Source organism: Myodes glareolus, chromosome 1, assembly GCF_982192425.1.
Source record: "Myodes glareolus chromosome 1, mMyoGla1.1, whole genome shotgun sequence".
Classification (NCBI taxonomy): domain Eukaryota; kingdom Metazoa; phylum Chordata; class Mammalia; order Rodentia; family Cricetidae; genus Myodes; species Myodes glareolus.
In genome coordinates this window covers 64,812,007-64,832,674 of record NC_142026.1, presented here as the reverse complement: position 1 = coordinate 64,832,674, position 20,668 = coordinate 64,812,007, and the positions used below count along the sequence as shown (strand labels likewise).

At 40.4% G+C, this 20,668-nt stretch overlaps 1 protein-coding gene across 1 annotated transcript; it reads right to left on the bottom strand.

The window, feature by feature from the left end:
* Positions 1-960: 960 nt before the first annotated feature.
* LOC146895983 (pregnancy-specific glycoprotein 22-like) lies at positions 961-16,849 on the bottom strand. The gene is made up of 5 exons (XM_087908371.1): positions 16,789-16,849; positions 14,941-15,300; positions 14,454-14,816; positions 2,274-2,633; positions 961-1,232 (listed from the first exon to the last, which is right to left on the bottom strand). The coding sequence occupies exons 1-5, from the start codon at positions 16,847-16,849 to the stop codon at positions 961-963; spliced, it is 1,416 nt and encodes a 471-aa protein (XP_087764497.1).
* Between the last annotated feature and the right edge of the window lie 3,819 nt (positions 16,850-20,668).

Genomic DNA, 20,668 nt, shown 5'->3' with positions numbered 1-20,668 from the left:
GATTTCCCTCTGAGATCAGGATCAACACAAGGACACTGCGGTGGCCACTTTTCTTCAGGATTCTCTTAGATGTCCTAGACAGAACAATCAGGCAACACAAATAAGTAAATGTTGTCCAGTTAATTGGTGGAAAATAAATCTGCAGATGACAAGGCCTTACTTTTGGAAAATCCTAAAAATTCTACAGATGTTTTTGGAACTGGTGAACAAACATGCACATCTGAGCTCTACTACTGTAAGCTAATATTGTGCACAAACAATCAGATGTCCTGTTTGTCAGATGCACAAAGCAGCTAAGTAGCAAGGGAGACTCAAGTTGGACCCATGTCCCTGGGAAAAGAAACAGAAATGCAAATTAACAGGAAAAACACTAATGAGAAAGGTCCTACTGTGAGTGATCTGCCCTTCCATGGAAGGTTTCAAATCTGTGCATCCAACTGTGGATCCAAGCTATTTAGAAACCAGCTATGTCGACAGTGAGACGTAGGCACACCCTCCTCCTGTCGCTCTTCCTCACTTCACATGGATGACTGGTGTGCAGGCGCGTTGGACTTAGGTGAATGAGTTAAACAAGGAATGTATTTGAGCATATGAGAGAATGTATTTCTTAATGCAAACTTTCACCATTTCCACAGAAGATTCGGAGCATCCAAAAGTTTGTGGGCTCCTACAATTAGTTCCCATGAACTCTGAGAGATTGCTACATATTGAAACCACAACCTAAAAAAGCACTTACAGCCTTTGGATTTTTTTATCATATTGATGTTTTATATTTCTTTTAAGAAAACCTCATTTTAAATCCTGACCTTCCCTTGTACACATGTGTGAGTCTCCATGTTGGCTGTACCTTAGTAATAACTAATCATTTTAATCACACAACAACTTTTTAACATTTTGTACCTCACTGATAAGGAAATGCCTGCATTCTACTGTGGGATGAGAAGAGAGGTCACTTACTCATCACGGCCAGGAAACTGGGAGACTGGTCTTCGAACTGAAGTGGTTGGAGACCACACACTGATATTTTCCAGTATCCGTGCTCTTGACAGGACTTATTCTGAGTCCACACTTTGTTGGGGACAGAGTCATCCTCTCTGTGAGGTGTAGAGTATTGTTATTGAAGATCCAATGGATAGAGACATCAGTGTCGGGTGAAATGCAGGTGAAGATCACAGATGTACCTCCTGCGACTGTGGTATCAGTGATTTGCACAAAAGGCTGTGTCACGGGCTCTGAAAAAAGAGAGATTACTAAATGACAATAGTCCAGAGAGTTCAACGAGATCCTCTTAGCTCATACTTTCTAAAGTTTCCGGGTTGGGGGGGAGATTTTTGGAGCTGTGACTATAGATATATCTTGGCTTTGTATCTGCTGCACAGGGACTATGCTACTCTGATTCAGGCACTGTTTTCTTGTCTCAGTTTCAATGTAATAGGAAACACTATGCATGATCATTGCTGTGTTCATGTCTTATGCTTAGTTATGAGCAATGGCCTCACCTTGGGATGGGGGAGCTGCTGACTTCAGCAGCATCTGTTACTATTTACCTGCAGAAGACAATTCCCTTGCCTAGATTCCTGAGGTGAAGGAGGAATCTGAAGTAGCTGCCTCCTCTCTTTTTTTTCTTGGTGTCTTGCCCTTCCTCTGAAGTCTCATAAGCAAATCAGAACAATAGGCTAATGACCCAGACACCTGCCAACTGAGCATTAGAAGAAGGAGATGCACAGGTGACCTACCCAGCTGCAGCTGTCATGGCAGTGCACAGCTGGTTCTACACTCTATGTCAATACCATGACTTTAACAATCAACAAAGCCTTGTTCCTGTCGCCTCTGACAGGAAATCGAAGAAAACAGTTGCTAAAAGCTCCACAATGTCATCTTGATTTCAGACAGGGACAAAGCTTTGTAGTTATAGCTTCCTGGTGGTCTCTGTGAAGACCCCATGTCTTCATCAGTCAGGGACTACCTGATTCCCACAGAGTCTTTCTGGGGACATGTGCATTGTGAGGACTCCAAGTGTCTGCACTGAGGCTGACTTTCTGTAGCTGAGTTTACACAGAACAGGTCCTCGTCGCTGCAGGTAAAGACAGGTGAAGAGTTCTAATCTATTACAGTTTGTATACCTAAAGTGTGTCCTGCAGTGAGTGCCCAAATCCCAGCAGGGGGACACAATAAGTGGGGGAGAGAGATGTCACAGTCCAGTCCTAGCAAGTAGGTATATGAAGCAGGATGAGCCACACCCAGCAGTCAGAGGCCATAGAGAGTCTACTTACTCTTTACATAAAACTCCACATTTGCTCTTTCAATTTTGGAATCTTTGTTTAAAACTTCCAGTGTGTACATCCCTGCATCACTCTCAATGACATCTTGGAGCAGCAGGGATCCAGTTTTGTACACCCTCCCTCTTATTCTCTGTGCAGGCCCCCAGGAGATAGAAGGCTTGGCTCTGTCGTATTCTACAAGTTTATGGGCTAGGCTCCCATTGTTTGATTTGTGCCAGGAAAATACTCGCGCATCTCCTGGAAGATTATGAACTTGGAGAAGTACGTCTTCACCTTCACCTGCATACCGAGGCACCGGTTGGATCAAGAGTTGGGAAGAAGTGAGAGCATTACATAATGCAGAAAGGGAACCTGGGAGGGAAGAGAAAAAAGAAGACATCACATGGAGATCATTGTGCTTGGTGAAAAGATGGTGACCTCCAGACTGAGCAGATGGATTCATCACTCAGCTTAGAATCGCACATGTTTGAGGGTCTGTCCCACATAATGAAGGGCAGAAACAAGACCTTTCTTGACTTTTCAAAACTCCTCCTTTCCAAAAGTACCCTTGTAGGTATCATTTCCCCTGCATTGAACTGTCCACTTGTGTATCTACTTGACTGCTACCTCACTGCCCTCAGTAAGATACTGCAAACACTTGTATACACTGAAGTAAGACATAATGCCTCTGTTGAACTCAACAGGCCTAGAACATTCACTTTCTGTGGCTTTTTCCTTCAGTTTCCTTTGAGGCAACACTCATCCTTTGATTTCACCTAATAGATGCACTTGTTATATTAGCAAGTGACCCTTAGGTCTGGGGTTGTGTTGGGGCTAGGAGTAGTCTGATCTTCAAGACAGGCTTAGCTTCTTTAAAGGCTTGTGTAGAAATTTCCCTGGAGGATTAAGCATCTGGGTTCCAGCTTAAAAGGTTCAACTCTGTAGGCCTTCCCTGAAGAGAAACACCGCATTCCCCCACTCCCACCCACCAAGCCCCAGAGACCCCAAGCAGCCTCCATACACTGGATACCATCCTCTAAAGCATCTGTAAGCACTGCCACCTTCACCCAGACTGCCCCAGAGAGTTACAGATCTCTAGGCCCTTGTCCAGGGAGGAACATCCCATTCTGCCAACCATGCTGGGGCAGACTCCACACATCTGCTACCATCCTCCACCACAGCTGTGACCACCAGAGGCTTCACCCATACTGCATATGGAGAGGAACCCCGGAGTCTTATTAGCATTCACTAGAAACACGGACCTTCCTGCACCCAGAGGAAGAGCAACCACCTAAGCCACAGGCCCCACCTTCACTGAATGGAGGAGAAAGGACTCCCCTGAAGCACATGCTCCATCTGTACCCACTAAAGGGAAAGATGGGCAGACATCAGTGTAAGAACATTTAACATCAAGACCAATATGGTACAGAACCTAGTGGTCCTACAACAGGGAGAACCGAACATCCTAACCAAGAAGAAGCAGGAGAAAATGACCTTCAATATAATTTTATAAAGATGCTAGAGACCCTTAAAGAAGAAATTAAAAATTCTCTTAAAGAAATAGAGAAAATGACAGACAAAAATTGTAAGAAATCAATAAATCTCTTGAAGAAACCAAAGGAAAAAACAATCAAACAGGTGAAACAAATATCTCAAACAGTTTGAGACTTGCAAGCTGAAATAGAGGAAATGAATAAAACACAAAAAGAGAGAATAATGGAAATGGAAAATCTGGGTAAATGTACAGAAATTACGGCTACAAGCATAACCAACAGATTACAAGAGATAGAAGAGAGACTATCAGGAGCTGAAGATAAGATAGAGGAATTAGATTTATCAGTCAAAGAAAATGTTAAATCCAACAAATCCTTAACACAGAACATCTAGGAAATCTGGGACACTATGAAAAGACCAAATCTAAGACTATTAGGGATAGAAGTCCAACTCAAAGGCACAGAAAATGTATTCAACAAAATCATAGAAGAAAACTTCACCAACCTAAAGAAGGATATGCCAATGAAGGTACAAGAAGCTTACAAAACACCAAATAGACTGGACTAGAAAAGAAAGTCCCCTTGCCATATAATAATTAAAACACTAATCACACAGAGTAAAGAAAGAATATTAAGAGTTTCAAAGAAAAAAAAGTCAAGTAACATATAAAAGCAGACCCATTAGAAATACACCTGACTTCTTAATGGGAACTCTGAAAGCCAGAAGGTCTTGGTCAGAAATGCAATAGACACTAAGAGATCATGGATCCTAGCCCTGACTACTATACCCAGCAAAGCTTTCAGTCACCATACATGGAGAAAACAAGACATTCCATGACAAAACCAGATTTAAATATTACCTATCCACAAATCCAGCATTACAGAACATACTAGAAGGAAAACTCCAACCCAAGGAAATTAGCTGCACCCACAGAAACGCAGGTAATAATTAACCCCACACCTCATACCTCACACTAACAAACCCCAAAGAAGAGAAACACACAAACACAACCATCAAAAATAAATAAATAAAAGGAATATACAATTACTGGTCACTAATATCTCTTAATATCAATAAACTTAATTCACCTCTAAAAAGACGCAGATTAACATAATGGATATGAAAACAGGATCCATCTTTCTGCTGCATACAAGAAATACACCTCAACCTCAAAGTAAAGTGTTATCTCAGAATAAAGGGTTGAGTCAAGATATTCCAATCAAATGTAGCCAAGAAACAAGCAAGTGTAGCTATTCTAATATCTAACAAAACAGACTACAAACTAAAATCAATCTAAAGAGATGGGGAGTGACACTTCATACTCATCACAGAAAAAAATCTATCAAGACAAAGTCTCAAATTTGATGTTGGCTGTCTGAAATTCTATGTCCTAAATATAAGAGCACTCACAATGTAAAAATAAACATTACTAAAGCTTAAATCATATATCAAACCTTACACACTAATTGTAGGAGACTTCAACACTGCACTTTCACCAATGGACAGTTCTGCCAGACAGAAACATGAGAGAGAAATTAAGGAACTAACAGATGTCATGACTCAAATGTACTGAATAAACATCTATAAGACATTTCATCCAAACACAAAAGAACATACCTTCTTCTCAGCACTTCATGGAACTGTCTCTGAAATTGACCATATTCTTGGTCAAAAAGCAAATCTCAATAGATACAAAAATTTGGAATAACCCCATTTATCTCATCAGATTACCCTGGCTTAAAGTTAGAATTCAACAACAACACTAATTACAGAAAGCCTACAAACTCATAAGTATTTAACAGTGCCCAACTGAATCACCCCTGGGTCAGGGGGAAAATAAAGAAAGAAATTAAAGACTTCAATGAAAATGAATGCCCAACCTATGAGACACTTTGAAAGCAGTGCTAAGAGGAAAGTTCATAGCACTAAGTGCCTACATAAAGAACCTAGAAAAATCTCACACAAGTGAGTTAACAGCACATTTGAAATCTCTAGAACAAAAAGAAGCAAACTTACCCAGGAGGAATAGAAGCCAGGAAATAATCAAATTGAGGGCTGAAATCAACAAAATAGAAACAAAGAAAACAATACAAAGAATCAATGAGACAAGGAGTTGGTTCTTTGAGAAAATCAACAAGATAGATAGACCCTCATTCAAACTAACCAAAAGGCAGAGAAAGAATATGCCAATTAACTAAATCAGAAATGAAAATGGGGACATAACAACAGACACAGAGGGAATCCAGAGAATCATCAAGTTATGACCTTCAAAAATCTGTACTCCATAAAATTGGAAAATTAAAAGGGAACTGGCAATTTTCTGGATAGGTACCACATATCAAAATTAAATCAAGAACAGATAAACAGTTTAAATAGACCTATCACCCTAAGGAAATGTAAGTAGTCGTCAAAAGTCTCCCAACAAAAAATAGCACAGGGCCAGAGAGTTTTAACACAGAATTCTACTGGAATTTCAAAGAGGAGCTAATACCAATACTCCTAAAATTGTTTCACACAGTAAAAAGACAAGGGATATTGTCAAACTCTTTTTATGAGGTGGCAGTTACCCTGGTAACCAAACCACAAAAAGATGCAACTAAAAAAGAGAAGTACAGGTCAATTTCTCTCGTGAACCTTGATGCAAAAATATTCAATAAAATACTGGCAAAACAAATTCAAGAACATATCAAAAAAAAGTCATCCACCATGATCAAGTTGGCTTCATCCCAGAGATGCAGAAATGTTTCAACCTATGAATATCTGTCAATGTAATCCACCATATAAATAAACTGAAAGGAAAAAACATATCATTGCCTCATTAGATGCTGAAAAAGCATTCAATAAAGTCAAATATCCATTCATGATAAAGGTCTTGGAGGGATCAGGGATATAAGGAGCATATCTAAACATAATAAAAACAATATACCACAAGCTGATAACCAACATCAAACTAAATGGAAAGAAATTCAGGTGATTCCACTAAAGTCAGGAACAAGACAAGCACGTACACTCTCTCCATACATATTCTACATAGTACTCAAAGTTCTAGCTAGAACAATAAAACAATGAAAGGAGACCAGAGGGATACAAATTGGAGAAAAAAAAAACTTTCGCTATTTGCAGATGATATAATAGTATACATAAGTGACCACAAAAAATCGATGAGGGAAATCCTACAGCTGATAAACAGTTTCAGAAATGTACTAGGATACAAGATCAACTGAAAAAAAAACCAGTAGCCCTCCTATATACAAATGATAAAGGTGCTGAGAAAAAGTCAGAGAAACATCATCATTTACAATAGCCACAAACATAAACATAAAATATCTTGGGGTAACACTAACCAAAGAAGTGAAAGAGCTGTATGACAAGAACATTAAGTCTTTGAAGAAAGAAACTGTGGAAGATATCAGAAAATTGAAATATCGTCCTTGCTCTTAGATAGGTAGTATCAACATAATAAAAATGGCAATCCTACCTAAAGCAATCTACAGATTCAATATAGTCCCCATCAAAACACTAGCACAATTCTACACAGACCTCAAAAGAACAATACTCAACTTCATATGGAAAAACAAAAAGCCCAGATAGCCCAAACAATCCTCTACAATAAAGGATCTTCCAGAGGCATCACCATCCCTGACATCAATCTCTATTCTAGACCTACAGTAATGAAAACAGCTTGATATTGGCATTAAAAACAGACAGATGGAACAATGGAATTGAATCAAAGACCTGATATTGATCCACACACCTATCAATACCTGATTTTTGACAAAGAAGCTAAAATTATTTGATGAAAAAAAAGAAAGCTTCTTCAACAAGTGAGGTTGGCATAACTGGATATCAACACGTAATGGATGCAAATAGATCCATATCTATTTCTATGCACAAAACTTAAGTTCAAATAGATCAAAGACCTCAGCATAAATCCAGCCCCACTGATCATCATTGAAGAGAAAGTGAGAAGTAGCCCTGAATACATAGGGACAGAAGACCACTACCTAAATATAACACCAATAACATAGATACTGAGAGCAACAATTAATAAATGGGACTTCCTGAAACTGAGACACTTCTGTAAAGCTAAGGACACGGTCACTAAAACAAAATGGTAGCCTACTGAATGGGAAAAGATCTTCACCAACCCCACATCAAACAGAAGATTGATTTCCAAAATATATAAAGAACTCAAGAAACAAGACATCAAATTACCAAATAATTCAATCAAAAACTGGGGTACAGATCTAAACAGAGAATTCTCAAAACAAGAAGTGCAAATTCCCAAAAGACATGTAAGAAAATGTTCACCATCCTTAGCCATCAGGGAAATGCACATCAAAATGACTCTGAGATAACATTCACCAGTTAGAATGAATAAGATCAAATACATCAATGATAGCTTATGCTGGAGAGGATGTAGAGTAAGGGGATCGCTCATCCATTTTTGGCAGGAGTGCAAAGTTTTACAGCCACTTTGGAAATCAGTATGGTGTTTTCTCAGAAAATTGGAAATCATTTTATCTCAGAACCCAGCAATACCACTCTTGGGCATATATCCAACAGATGTACATTTATACCACAAGGACATTTGCTCAGCTATATTCATAACAGCAATATTTGTAATAGGCAAAACCTGGAAAAGACCTAGATACCCCTCAACTGAAGAATGAATAAAACAAATGTGGTACATTTATACAAGGGAGTACTGCTCAGCAGTAAAAACAATGACATCTTGAAATATGCATGCAAATGGATGGAACTAAAGAAAACCATCCTGAGTGAGGTAAACCAGACCCAGAAAGACAAATGTAGTATGTACTAACTCATAAATGTGTTGTAAAAGGAGCAGCAGGCCACTTCCCACCACCCGGCTCCCGGCTACCTTTACCCGAAATAATTACACGGAAACTGTATTCATTTAAACACTGCCTAGCACATTAGTTCTAACCTCTTATTGGCTAGCTCTTACATATTGATTCAACCCATTTCTAATAATCTGTATCACCACTTGACTGTGACTTACTGGGATGAGTCTAACTGGCGTCCATCTCGGAGAGAAGACCCATGTGTCTGCCACACTGCTTTCTACCCAACATCCTGTTCAGTCTACTCCACCTTATCAAATACTGCCCTATCAAAAAGCCAAGGCAATTTCTTTATTTAACCAATGAAAGTAACACATAGACAGATGACCCTCCTACATCATTTCCCCTTTTTCTGTTTAAACAAAAAAGAAAGGCTTTCACTTTAACATTGTAAAATTACATACAGCAAAGCAGTTATCAAGCAAGAATTACAATTACAATATTTATATCTATTTTATCTTTTATCATAACTAAGGAAAATTATAACTATCTATCCATTCTTCAACTCCATCAAAGACTCCAGAAGGATATAATATTACCTAGGTAAACAAGAAATAAACAACTTCCAAACTCTAGAAATGATAGAGACATCTCGTTGCCTGTACAGTCACCCAAAGTTCTTTTGTACTGTTGGGGCATCCATCTTCAGCCTACAGGCTGATAGTTTCCAGCAGACATTTCCATGAAGCAGGAAATTTTAAAGACAGTTCAGTCACTTTCCTCTGTATCCTGCAGAATGTCTCGCAGACTCTTTCATGAATCAGGAACCCTGAAAGACCATCTCACCTTTAGGCAAGTTCAGCAGTCCTCTCTCTGTGGGTTCTTTGTGTCCAGTTTATGCAACAGTCTAGGCAAAAACAGTTTCTTGCCCAAATGGTAACAAACTCCATAAGTAGCCTCTTCGATGCCCATCTTCCTCTTGAAGTAGATTGGTGCTGCCGGGAGCAGATGTGTCTCGTTGTCCTGAAAAGCCCTAAGTTATTAAAACATTAAATGCCATATTCTGTAGTCTTTGAAAGATATGAAGAATACCTATCTAACTGAAATATATCTCTATATATCTAGAAAATCTGACTAACATGACTACAAGCTTGACTATTATGGATGATTATTCATTAGCAACCTATATTTCCTAATTATACATTACATGTTTAAATGAACTACACAATCACAATACCTCAATCAAGAGTAGAAACACATATACATATAACAAAATTGACCTTAACTTTATAACAATAAAAGCAAAATTTATACCAATGTAAATTATTCATATCTATATCATATCTCCCTTTAAATGTAAAAGAACATTTATAAACAATATCTGGGAATATGGCCATAGTTATTTCTCTCCAAACTTTTTCCAGCTGTATGGGGGCGCTGTTATTTAGGTCTTTCATGGTATAACCTGTGTGCTAGGTTCCTCTCAGTCAGCAGTTGAGCAAAATGATTTTTGAGGGTGTTCACAGCAACCTTTCAGGAGGGTGTGGTCTATCATACCATATTGGGATAGAAGCAATCCATAGGGTCTTAGCCTCTGAGAAAACAAAAGAAGAACCTCTTTTCCAAAGCATCATGTTCTTAGATACAAATTCTGAAGTCAAGATAGCTTTATAATATATGTCCTGGTTTATCTTAGCAGCCCACACAATGAGATGTGCCTCTGTACTTAGCTCCTTTACAGTCAAAAAATTCAAAGAAAACACAATATATAGAACCCAAACTCTCTGTGAATTTTCCATTTTTACATGGCTTATTTTTCTTTATTTCTTTTAATCTATAACTATGTGTACTCTATCTCTTTAAAGACTTTACCTTTTTTAAGGCATTAACTTTATTCTCTCTATATATATTTTTTCTCTCTATTCCAAGCCTACATATGTGTAACACTATGACCCATTTAGAGATCCTTTATGTCTGAATCTGTCCTATTGCGTCAGTTTTTGCTTTGTGCTTTTAAATCGCTAAGCACTTAAGAATCTAAACTGTGACATTCCTAGGTCAAAAACAGATACTGTGGGCTTGCCCTGCCCAGTCCAACATGGCGAAGTTGCTTGTGACTCTGAATCAGTTGCACTTCTGAGCTGCAGAGTGGCGGGGCTGCTCTGACTATTGGCTTCACCTCTCTCCAATTTCAAAATTGAAGAAGTACCATTTTCTGCTAGCTCTGGGGCCATCAGGTAGGAGCCGCACTCAGCACTTTAACTCTGAGTCTAAGTGTGTGGCACAGAAACTCTTTCTATCTGAGTTACAACCAAATTGGCCATGCATAGCACTATGCAGCCTGGAAACATCTCTCTGTATGGCAGCAGAAATCCGCCATGCTCTCCCACATGCCTAAGCCTGAACCCACCTTCTGCCCAGGTGTAGGCAGGGAACGCTGAGCCATTGGCATGGTCTCAGAGTACTTTCTTCCCGATCCCGAGTGGGCATACAAACAACGGAGCCTAGAAATGCTACATAGCCAGAGTTTGCACCTGCAGCAGGGCCCAAGAAGCCTTGTTTTAAAATGGTGAGGCTTTTTTCCTGCTGAGGCTGTTGAGTCAGGAAAATTTCTCTGCAGCACACCCTAGCAAACAGCAAAAACTGTGTTAAACTCTCTCTCTCTCCTTTTTAAGCCCTCTCAGATTTCTAAGTAGATTTAGTCCATCACATTGGAGTGCCAATTGTTGTAAAAGGAGCGGTGGGCCGCTTCCCACCACCCATCTCCCAGCTAGCTTTACCCAAAATAATTACACAGAAACTGTATTTATTTAAACACTGCCTGGCCCATTAGTTCTAACCTCTTATTGGCTAGCTCTTACATATTGATTCAACCCATTTCTAATAATCTGCATCACCACTTGACTGTGGCTTACCAGGATGACTCTAACCAGTGTCCATCCCAAAGAGGAGACCCCTGGCATCTACCATACTGCCTTCTACCCAGCATCCTGTTCAGTCTACTCCACATATCTAAATCCTACCTTATCAAAAAGCCAAGGCAGTTTCTTTATTTAACCAATGAAAGTAAAACATAAACAGATGACCCTCCTACATCATAAGTGGATATTAGACATAAAGCAAAGGATAACCAGCCTATAGTTCATGATCCCAGAGAAGCTAGGTAACAAGGAGAACCCTAAGAGATACATACATGGATTCCCCAGGGAAGGAGAAACAGACAAGATCTCCTGAGAAGGAGACCACTTCCTAAATATAACCCCAGCAACACATAAACTGAAAGAAGCAATTAATAAATGGAACCTCCTAAAACTGAAAAGTTTCTGTAAAGCAAAGAACATGGTCAACAAGACAAAACGACAGCCTACAGAATGGGAAAAGTTCTTCACTAACCCCACATCAGACAGGGGTCTGATCTCCAAAATATACAAAGAACTCAAGAAATTGTTCATCAAAAGAACAAATAATCCAATAAAAAAAATGGAGTACAGACCTAAACAGAGGACTCTAAATGGATGAAAGACACTTAAGGAAATATTCAACATCCTTAGTCATCAGAGAAATGCAAATCAAAACAATTCTTATACCTGTAAAACAAATCTTATACCTGTAAAACAAATCTTATACCTGTAAGAATGGCCAAGATCAAAAACACTGATGACAACTTATGCTGAAGAGGTTGTAGGGTAAAGGAAACACTCTTTCATTACTGGTGGGAGTACAAGCTGGTACAGTCCCTTTAGAAGTCAGTGTGGTGATTTTTCAGAAAATTAGGAAACAACCTTCCTCAAGACCCAGTAATACCACTTTTGGGTATATGTCCAAAGGATGCCTAATCATTCCACAAGGGCATGTGCTCAACTATGTTCATTGCAGCTTTGTTTGTCATAACCAAAACCTGCAAACAATCTAAATGCCCCTTGATTTAAGAATGGATAAGGAAAATGTGGTACATTTACACGATAGAGTACTACACAGCAGAAAAAATAACATTTGAATTTTGCAGGAAAATGGATGGAGCTAGAAAACGTTATTTTGAGTGAGGTAACCCAGACCCAGAAAGACAATTATCACATGTTTTCACTCATAAGTGATTTTTAAACATAAAACAAAGAAACCAGCCCACAAATCACAATCCCAGAGAACCCAGACAATGAGGACCCTAAGAGAAATATGCACAGATCTAATATACATGGGAAGTAGAAAAAGACAAGATCTCCTGAGTAAATCGGGAGCATGGGGACTTTGGGGGAGGGTTAAGGGGAAGGGAAGAGGCAGGGAGGGGAGCAGAGAAAATGTAGAGCTCAGTAAAAATAAGTAAAAAATAGAAAAAGGATCTGAGAAAATTAGAAGGGGTAAGAAGGAAGTGTGAAGAGAGAAAGGGATGGAAGAAGGGAAGGGAGAAGGAGGACATGAGGAAATGGGATGGTCAAGAAGGGGGAAGGACAGTGAGAGAAACAAAAGAAATATCTTGATTGATGAAGCCAATAAAAGACTATTAAAAACATAGCACTAAGGAAATTACCAGGAATCCTCAAGGATGACCCCAGATAAGACTGTAAGCAACAGTGGAGAGGATTCCTAAACTGTCCTTCTCCCATAATCAGATTGATGACTACCTTAGTTGTCATCATAGAACCTTCAACCAGCAACAGATAGAAGCAGATACAGAGATCTACAGTGAAGCACTGGGCTGAGCTATCTGAGACCAGTCCAAGAGAGGCAAGATTGATAATATGAGCAAAGGAGTCAAGATCGTGATGGTAATACCCACAGAAACAACTGACCTGAAGTAGCGAGAGCTCACTGACTCTGGATTGATAGTGGTGTAACCTGCATAGGACCAAATCAGACCCACTGGATGTGAGGGTGAGTTGTGGGGCTTGTGCTGCCTGTGGGGCTACTGGCAGTGGGACCAGGATTTATCTCTAGTGTTTGAACTGGCTTCTGGGAGCATATTCTTTTTGTAGCTACCTTACTCAGCTTAGATACAGTGGGGAGGACCTTGGTCATACTTTGAAGTGACGTGTCAGACATTGTTGACTCCCCATGGGAAGCCTTACACTTTTTGAGAGTTGGATGGGGGAGTGCGGTGGGGAGAAAGTAGGGAAAGAAGGAGGAGGGGAGGGAGTGGGAACAGGGATAGCTATGCAAAATGAGAAAAGTTTATACTAAAAAATATTAATGAAACAAAATTTTAAAAAGGTTTAGGAATTAGGCTCGATAGGTTTTTATCAATTTGACACAATTTAGCAGTCATCTTACAAGACAAGGCCTCAGTTGAGTATGCCACCACCAGATTGTGCTGTGGGCAATCTATAGTACATTTTTAATTGCGAGTGGAGGCAAAATGATTCAGACCATTGCAGGCAGTTCAAGCTCTGGGCTAGGACTCCTAGGTGATATAAGAGAGCAGATGGAGCAAGTATGAAAGGCAAGCCAGTAGGAAGCACTCCTCCATCGTCTCTATACCAGGTCTTGTATTTTGTTACTGACTCTCTTAATTTGGAGATAATAAATACCCCAGTTGACACAGATGTTCTAAAACTGTTGTTTCTTATCATGCTGTAAGGGTACTGTAATAGAAAATGTTTCCCTGGGTCACTTTAGTCCAGCCGTGGAAAGATGACAGGACCCAGGGATCCCTGGTCTAGAGCCCCAATAGACTGTGGGCTGACTCACTTAAGCTGAGTTGCTTTACCTCAAGGTTTTCATGGACGCAGGCAGAGTAAGAAGATGGAAGCTGGTCTATGGTCATTTGTCTCTACACTAAGTGCTCAAACCTCCACCCAGGGAAACAATGTAAGAGGGAAGGAAGGCTAAGCTCGTCGTGGATGTTCTGTGTGTCTAAGCCCCACCCAGCTCTGAAAACTCACAGAGAATCACTTACTGTCCACCTGGAGTTGCACTTGTGCTTCTTCATATTTACCATCTATTCTCAGAATTCGTAGTATGTACAATCCACTGTCTTTCCGACTGACACTGTGAAGCAGCAGGGATCCATCACTGTTGAGTGTTTCCCTGCCACTGTATGCACGCCCCCAAAAGACTGGTTTTCTGGATGGTAAATGGTGGAAAGCCAGGAGGCGCTTCTTGAAGTCAGTCTCTCCTTTGAACCAGAGAAAGGCTGTAATATGCTCTGGAAGATTGCGAACAAGTAGAAGAACACTTCTCCCTTCAGCAACTCTGGGTGGCACTGATTCAATGGTGGGTTGTGAAGAGGTAGAACGGCGCCCACACTTCCAAAGCTCAGCTAGAAGGGAAGAGAGAGATCCTCCTAAGTTGGGTCTTAATATTTGTCTAAGATAAGGCTTTATGTCCTGATAAGGTGTGTCCATTGTTCAACCTAGGTCACAGATTCACAATGAATCACTTACCGTGCACATTGAGGGTCACATGTGTTGTTGATACAATATTTCCAAGTCTGTCATAGGCTTTTAGTGTATAGAATCCTGAGTCCTTCAGGATGACCTTCTCAAACAGCATGGATCCATTTTGATATATTGTCTCTCTATTGCTGTACGCAGGACCTGGCCTTCTTGAATTTCTGTGCCGTGCATATGTTGCAATTTTTCCTGTTGCATTTCCTAGCCCTTTGAACCAGACAAAGGATTTAATTTCCTCTGGCAGATTGTGGACAAGGAACAGGACATCATCTCCTTCAGCCACTAGGGGTGGCACTGATACAGTGATCACATGGGCAGTGGTGGACAGGTGCCAGAAGGTTAAAAGGGAGGCTAGAAGGAAATTGAGAAAAACCACCAATGTTACATGGATGTGATCCTCACTCAGCTTTGGTGTGTGAGTTGGGGTGTGCTCACCCTCATTTGCAGACATAAGCAACATAACTTCAATTTACTCAGAGTCTCTGATTGAGTCATTTCCTCTTAGGATTTCTCTGTTCAGGTGTCTGTCTGGTTCCCTGACACAGTGTCCCTTATCCCTCCTCACATAAAGTATACATGTAAGGATCACTGCCTCTCTGAACTCCTTCTCTGGAAAGTCCTCATTTTCTGATTTTTTTTCTCTGTTCCCTTTGTGATTCTCTTCAAACTATGGATTCATCTTTAGGGTTTACTGGCATCAAGTCCACTAGAACCAGGGGTTTTTGTTTGTTTGTTTATCTTTTGGTTTTGGTTTCGGTTTCAGTTTTTTGAGACAGGGTTTCTCTGTGTATCCTTTGCTGCCCTAGAACTTGTTCTGTAGACCAGGTTGGCTTTGGACTCACAGAGATCACCTGCCTCTGCCTCCCTACTGCTGGGATTAAAGGCCTGAGACACCATCACCCATCAGAACCAGGAATTTTTAAGGACAGGATTAGTCGGATCTTTTTTGGAAAGTTCAGTTCCTGGAAAAGACCCAGGCACAGTGGATAACAGAATAAAGAAAAGAAGAATGTGTCTCCATGGATTTCTCTTCAGAGTCCCTAGGTTTGGAGCTGAGGGCAATAATTGTATTTAAGTGTGAAATCAATAATTTTAGATTTACGTATGTAAATATAGGTATGTATTTGTGAAGACTGGTTTCTCCTGTGGTCTCCTGGTAGCTGCCTCCTCAATGGTGAGACTGGAAACAACCAGCTAGGTCCTTTGGAAACGTGGGGAATTTAGTATATGGATAGAAAGAGGTCCAGCTGGTTGACTAAAGGATACCACATATAGAGGTAGAGACCTAGTCGATCGTCCCCACCAACTCAGACCACAAAACCCCAATATAATGTGTCTCCTTATACACATATGAAGACATGTGACACAAATCTGTGCTGGGCACATATGTCGGAGTATGCATGTGTGGGTGCATGCCACAGCACCTATGTGGAGGGCAGAGTAGAGCCTGCAGGAGTCTGTTCTCTCCATCTACTGTGTGGGACCTGAGGATTGGTTTCAGGTTGTCATATGTTCCCACACTGAGACATCTCACTAGCTTTCCCACTAGATTCCTATTTGGAGGGTCATGCTGTCATGATGTAGAACAGCTGTCTTCAGAGCATTGCAACTAATGAAATTCACTGTGAATATGCAGTGTTTGAGGCTCTTCTCTTACCATCATCACCCCCTGTCCTCTGAGAGCTTCTGGCTGCTGAGCCTCTGTCCCTCACTGTACCTTCAGCACTATAACTGCAAACAGAAACCTTGAGTCTCCTCCCAAGATCCTTCCCTCTTTAAGAGACTCCAGTGTGCCTCTGAGTCCCCCTCCCCACACAGTCATGGAGTGGGTACCCTTACCTGTGAGCAGAAGCCTCTGCCAGGGGGTACACCCCTTGCAGAGAAGCACAGAGAACGCCATCAATCTTCTCACTTGCTGTCCTCCCTCAGAGGAGAAGAGCCTCAGCTCCAACACAGAACTCAGGCTCTGCTGTTCTTCCCCCTTCTGGGCTGAGATTCTTCTCAGAAAGAAGCACTTCCCAGAATCCAATGGGCTGTGAGTGGTGGGGTTTCAGTCCAAGGCACTGCTCAAGCCCTTCCACTCTCAGTGATGCCCTGCATCCCTCTCAACTTCCCTTTATGTTCCTTCACCAAGACACAAATTGTGCAACAAGGCTGACAAGCATCCCCATGGCCTCAGGAACAATGGCTCATCCTGGGGCTGACATCTGCTCTGTTCTTGCCTTGGGTCTGTCAGCACAAAGCAGGGAGCATCCATCATGCGTATGCGTCCTTGTGACACAGAAATCCAGCTAAGCACTCAGTCTACACCTTTTTATTTAGTCCCTGAAGGAAGGTGACAGAAATGTCTCTGAGGCTTGAAAAGAGACCAGCTGAGTGATGACTAGGAAGGAAGATCAATCCTTTATCACTGATGTCACCAATCAAATTAGTGATTCAGGGGAGAGGCCCAGGAGCAGTTGTGTGAGGAGTTTATGTGCTCAGCATTGGAAAAGAGGTGGCCTGTGTGTCCTTGAAAGGACTGTGGGCTCTGTCTTTCTATGGATGGTTTCAAGTCAACATTCTAACATTATGTGTTGGGTGTACACATGCCCTCTCTGATCTTCCTGGGTCACCTTTGCCCTTTATTTAGTGATTCCTGGTGATAATCATATCTTTCCCTTTGAGAGATGCCAGGAGGAAGGAGACCTTAACAGTCCCCATTCAGAAAGTTGTTCTCAGACAAAGGAAGGAGCCAGTGTGTCAGAGCAGGATTTAGGGAGGGAGCTCAAGGTGAGTATGGATGGAGATGGAATCAGTCTGCTAGGCCACGGCTCAGAGAAACAGTTTTTCAGAGCATTGAGCAAATGCCCTGCTATAACCCCTGGAGACCAATGATCAGTCTTCTGTTCAGGGCTACAGTAAGCATGAACAAGATGTCAAATGAGTCCTTCCCTAATATGTTCAACACAGGTTGGATGCAGGGCCTCTCATCCTGATCACTGTGATCTTTCAGACTCCTAATTCCTTCTACTGTAGGTCTAGACAGGGTTCCAGATGTGTCCTGGGAAGCCCTAGACTAAAGTTGGAATTGGTATGAATCCTGAGGAAGGGTATTCTCAGGAGGAGCTTGTGCCCAGGAAATTTCAGAGGAAAAGTCCTAGGACATTTCTCTTGATGTTAAAAGGACAAAACACAATTGAGCATGGTGCTGAATGCCTTTAATCTAAGCATGAAAGAGGCAGAGGCAAATGGATCTCTTAGATATAAGCCAGCCTGGTCTATGGAACAGGTTCCAGGACAGCTGGATTAAACAGAGAAATCCTGGATGGAAAAATAGACACTAATATAATAGACTGTACAGGCACTTTCAGACCAGTCACTGCTGTCTCAATACCACCTTCTCTTTGCCCAGAGGATGATCAGAGGTTTGTTCTTGAGTATAAATCACATTGAGTCAAATAGATGTGTCTTACCTATACTGTGTTCTGCGTTTCTTCCTTTTGTTGTGATAAAAAAACAACCTGAAAGAAGAGAAGTTTAGGAGGGAGATTAGAGTTCATTACCTTTCTGGTACTGTGCTATATTGTAACACTGAAGGAATCTAAGGCAGAAAACATATGACTTGCTGACTCATTTGCAGCTCACACTCTGGCCCATACTTAGCTAGCTTTCTTATACAACCAAGGACCATTTGCCTAGGAATGATGCTGTCCACAATGACCTGGGCCCTCCTGTATCAATTAAGACAATAATTTAAAGAAATGTACATCCTAACTTGGTTGAAACTAGTTTCTTTGTTGTTGTTGTTGTTGTTGTTGTTTGTTTGTTTGTTTGAATCCTGACCACATTTCCCCTCCCTTCTCTAGTCCTCTAGTCCCTTCACTAGTCCTCTCTTCCCAGTGAAATATCTGTCTGTTATTTGCCAATAAAATGTGGTTTTTATTACTATAGCTCTATAGTAGAGCTTGAAATCAGGGATGGTGTTATTTCTAGAAATTCCTTTATTGTACAGGATTGTTTTAGCTATCTTGAGTTTTTGTTTTTCCATACAAAGTTGAGTATTGTTCTTTGAAGTTCTATAAAGAATGGTGTTAGAATTTTGATGGGAATTGCATTGAATCTGTAGATTGCTTTTGGTAATATGGCCATTTTTGCTATATTGTTCCTACTGATCCATGAGCACAGGAAATCTTTCCATCTTCTGATACCTTTCTCCAATTTTTTTATTCAAAGACTTGTAGTTCTTAACCTTTACTTGGTGCCTTAGGGTTTCTATTCTCATGAAGAGAAACCGTGACAATGTCTACTTTTATAAAGGAACATATTTAATTGGGGTTACTCACAGTTTCAGAGGTTCACTCTGTTATCATCATGGTGAAGAACATAGTGGTGTGCAGACAGATATGGGGCTTGAGAAGTAATTGAGAGTCCTACATCTTCTAGGCAATAGAAAATGGACTGTCTGTCACAGAAGCAAAACCTGACCAAAAGAGACTTCAAAGTCTGCCGCCACAGCGGCACACTTCCTCCAAAAAGGCCATACCTATTTCAACAAAGCCACACCTTCTAAGATTGCCTCTCCCTTTGGGGGGGGACATTCCGTTCAAACCACATACTTAGACTTACAATAAGATAATTTCTATTATTTGTAGATAACGTGAAGGGTGTTTTAGCCTTGATTTTTTTCTTAGCCAACTTATCATTTGTATATAGGAGGGCTACTTATTTTTCAGTTACTTTAGTAATCAGTCAGTTTACTGTAGGTTTGTATCACCTCTCGGGATTCCCTGGTAGAATTATTGAGCTCAGTTTTGTATACAATCATATCATCTTCCAATAGTGATACTTCGAGTTCTTCTTTTCCAGTCTATATCCTATTGATCTCCTTTAGTTTTCTTGTTGCTCTATCTAAAACTTCAAGAACTCTTTTGAATAGATATGGTGAGAGTGGACAGTCTTGTCTTATCCCTGATTTTAGTGGAATTGCTTTAGGTTTTCTCCATTTAATTTCCTGTAGAGTGCCTTTATTATGGTTAGATGTGTCCCTTGTATTTATGTTCTTTATAAGACATTTATGAAGGAGTGTTGGATTTTTTTCAAAGAATTTCTCAGCATCAAATAAGATAATTAGGTGGATTCTTTTTCTTTCAGTTTGTTTATATGGTGGGTTATACTGACAGATTTTCATATGATGAAGTCCACAACATCATAGTGAATGACTTCTTTGATGTGCTTTTGGATTCTGTTTGTGAGTTTTATTGGGTATTTTTGCATCTATGTTCCCAAAGGAAACTGAGGAAACTTCTCTTTCTTTGTTGATGTTATATGTGGCTTGTGTATCAGAATGACTGTGACCTCATAAAAAGAATTTGGAAATGTTCTTTCTGTATATATTTTGTGGAATAATTTGAGGAGCATTGGTATTAACTCTTCTTTGAGATAGGTAGAATTCTATGCTAAAATCATCTGGTCCTGGTCTTCTTTGGTTGGGAGACTTTTGACGATGGCTTCTATTTCTTTGGGGGTTAGAGGGCTATCTCAATATTTATCTGATATTGACTTACCCTTAGTAAATGGTATCTGCTGAAAATTTCATCCATTTTTAATATTTTCTAATTTCACAGAAAACAGCATTTTGAAGTATGACTTAAAAAATCTTCAGATTTCCTTGGTGTGTGTTATTTTCCCTTTTTCAGTTGAAGTTTTGTTAATTTGTATAATCTCTCTGCCTTTCAGT

Bases quoted from the DNA above. Each gene is read 5' to 3' on its own strand.
- LOC146895983 (XM_087908371.1), bottom strand. From the start codon at position 16,849: ATGGCGTTCTCTGTGCTTCTCTGCAAGGGGTGTACCCCCTGGCAGAGG. The intron at 14,817-14,940 runs GTAAGTGATTCA...CTTCCCTTCTAG, and splicing joins TGTGACCCTCAATGTGCACG to CTGAGCTTTGGAAGTGTGGG. The intron at 2,634-14,453 runs GTAAGTGATTCT...CTTCCCTCCCAG, and splicing joins AGTGCAACTCCAGGTGGACA to GTTCCCTTTCTGCATTATGT.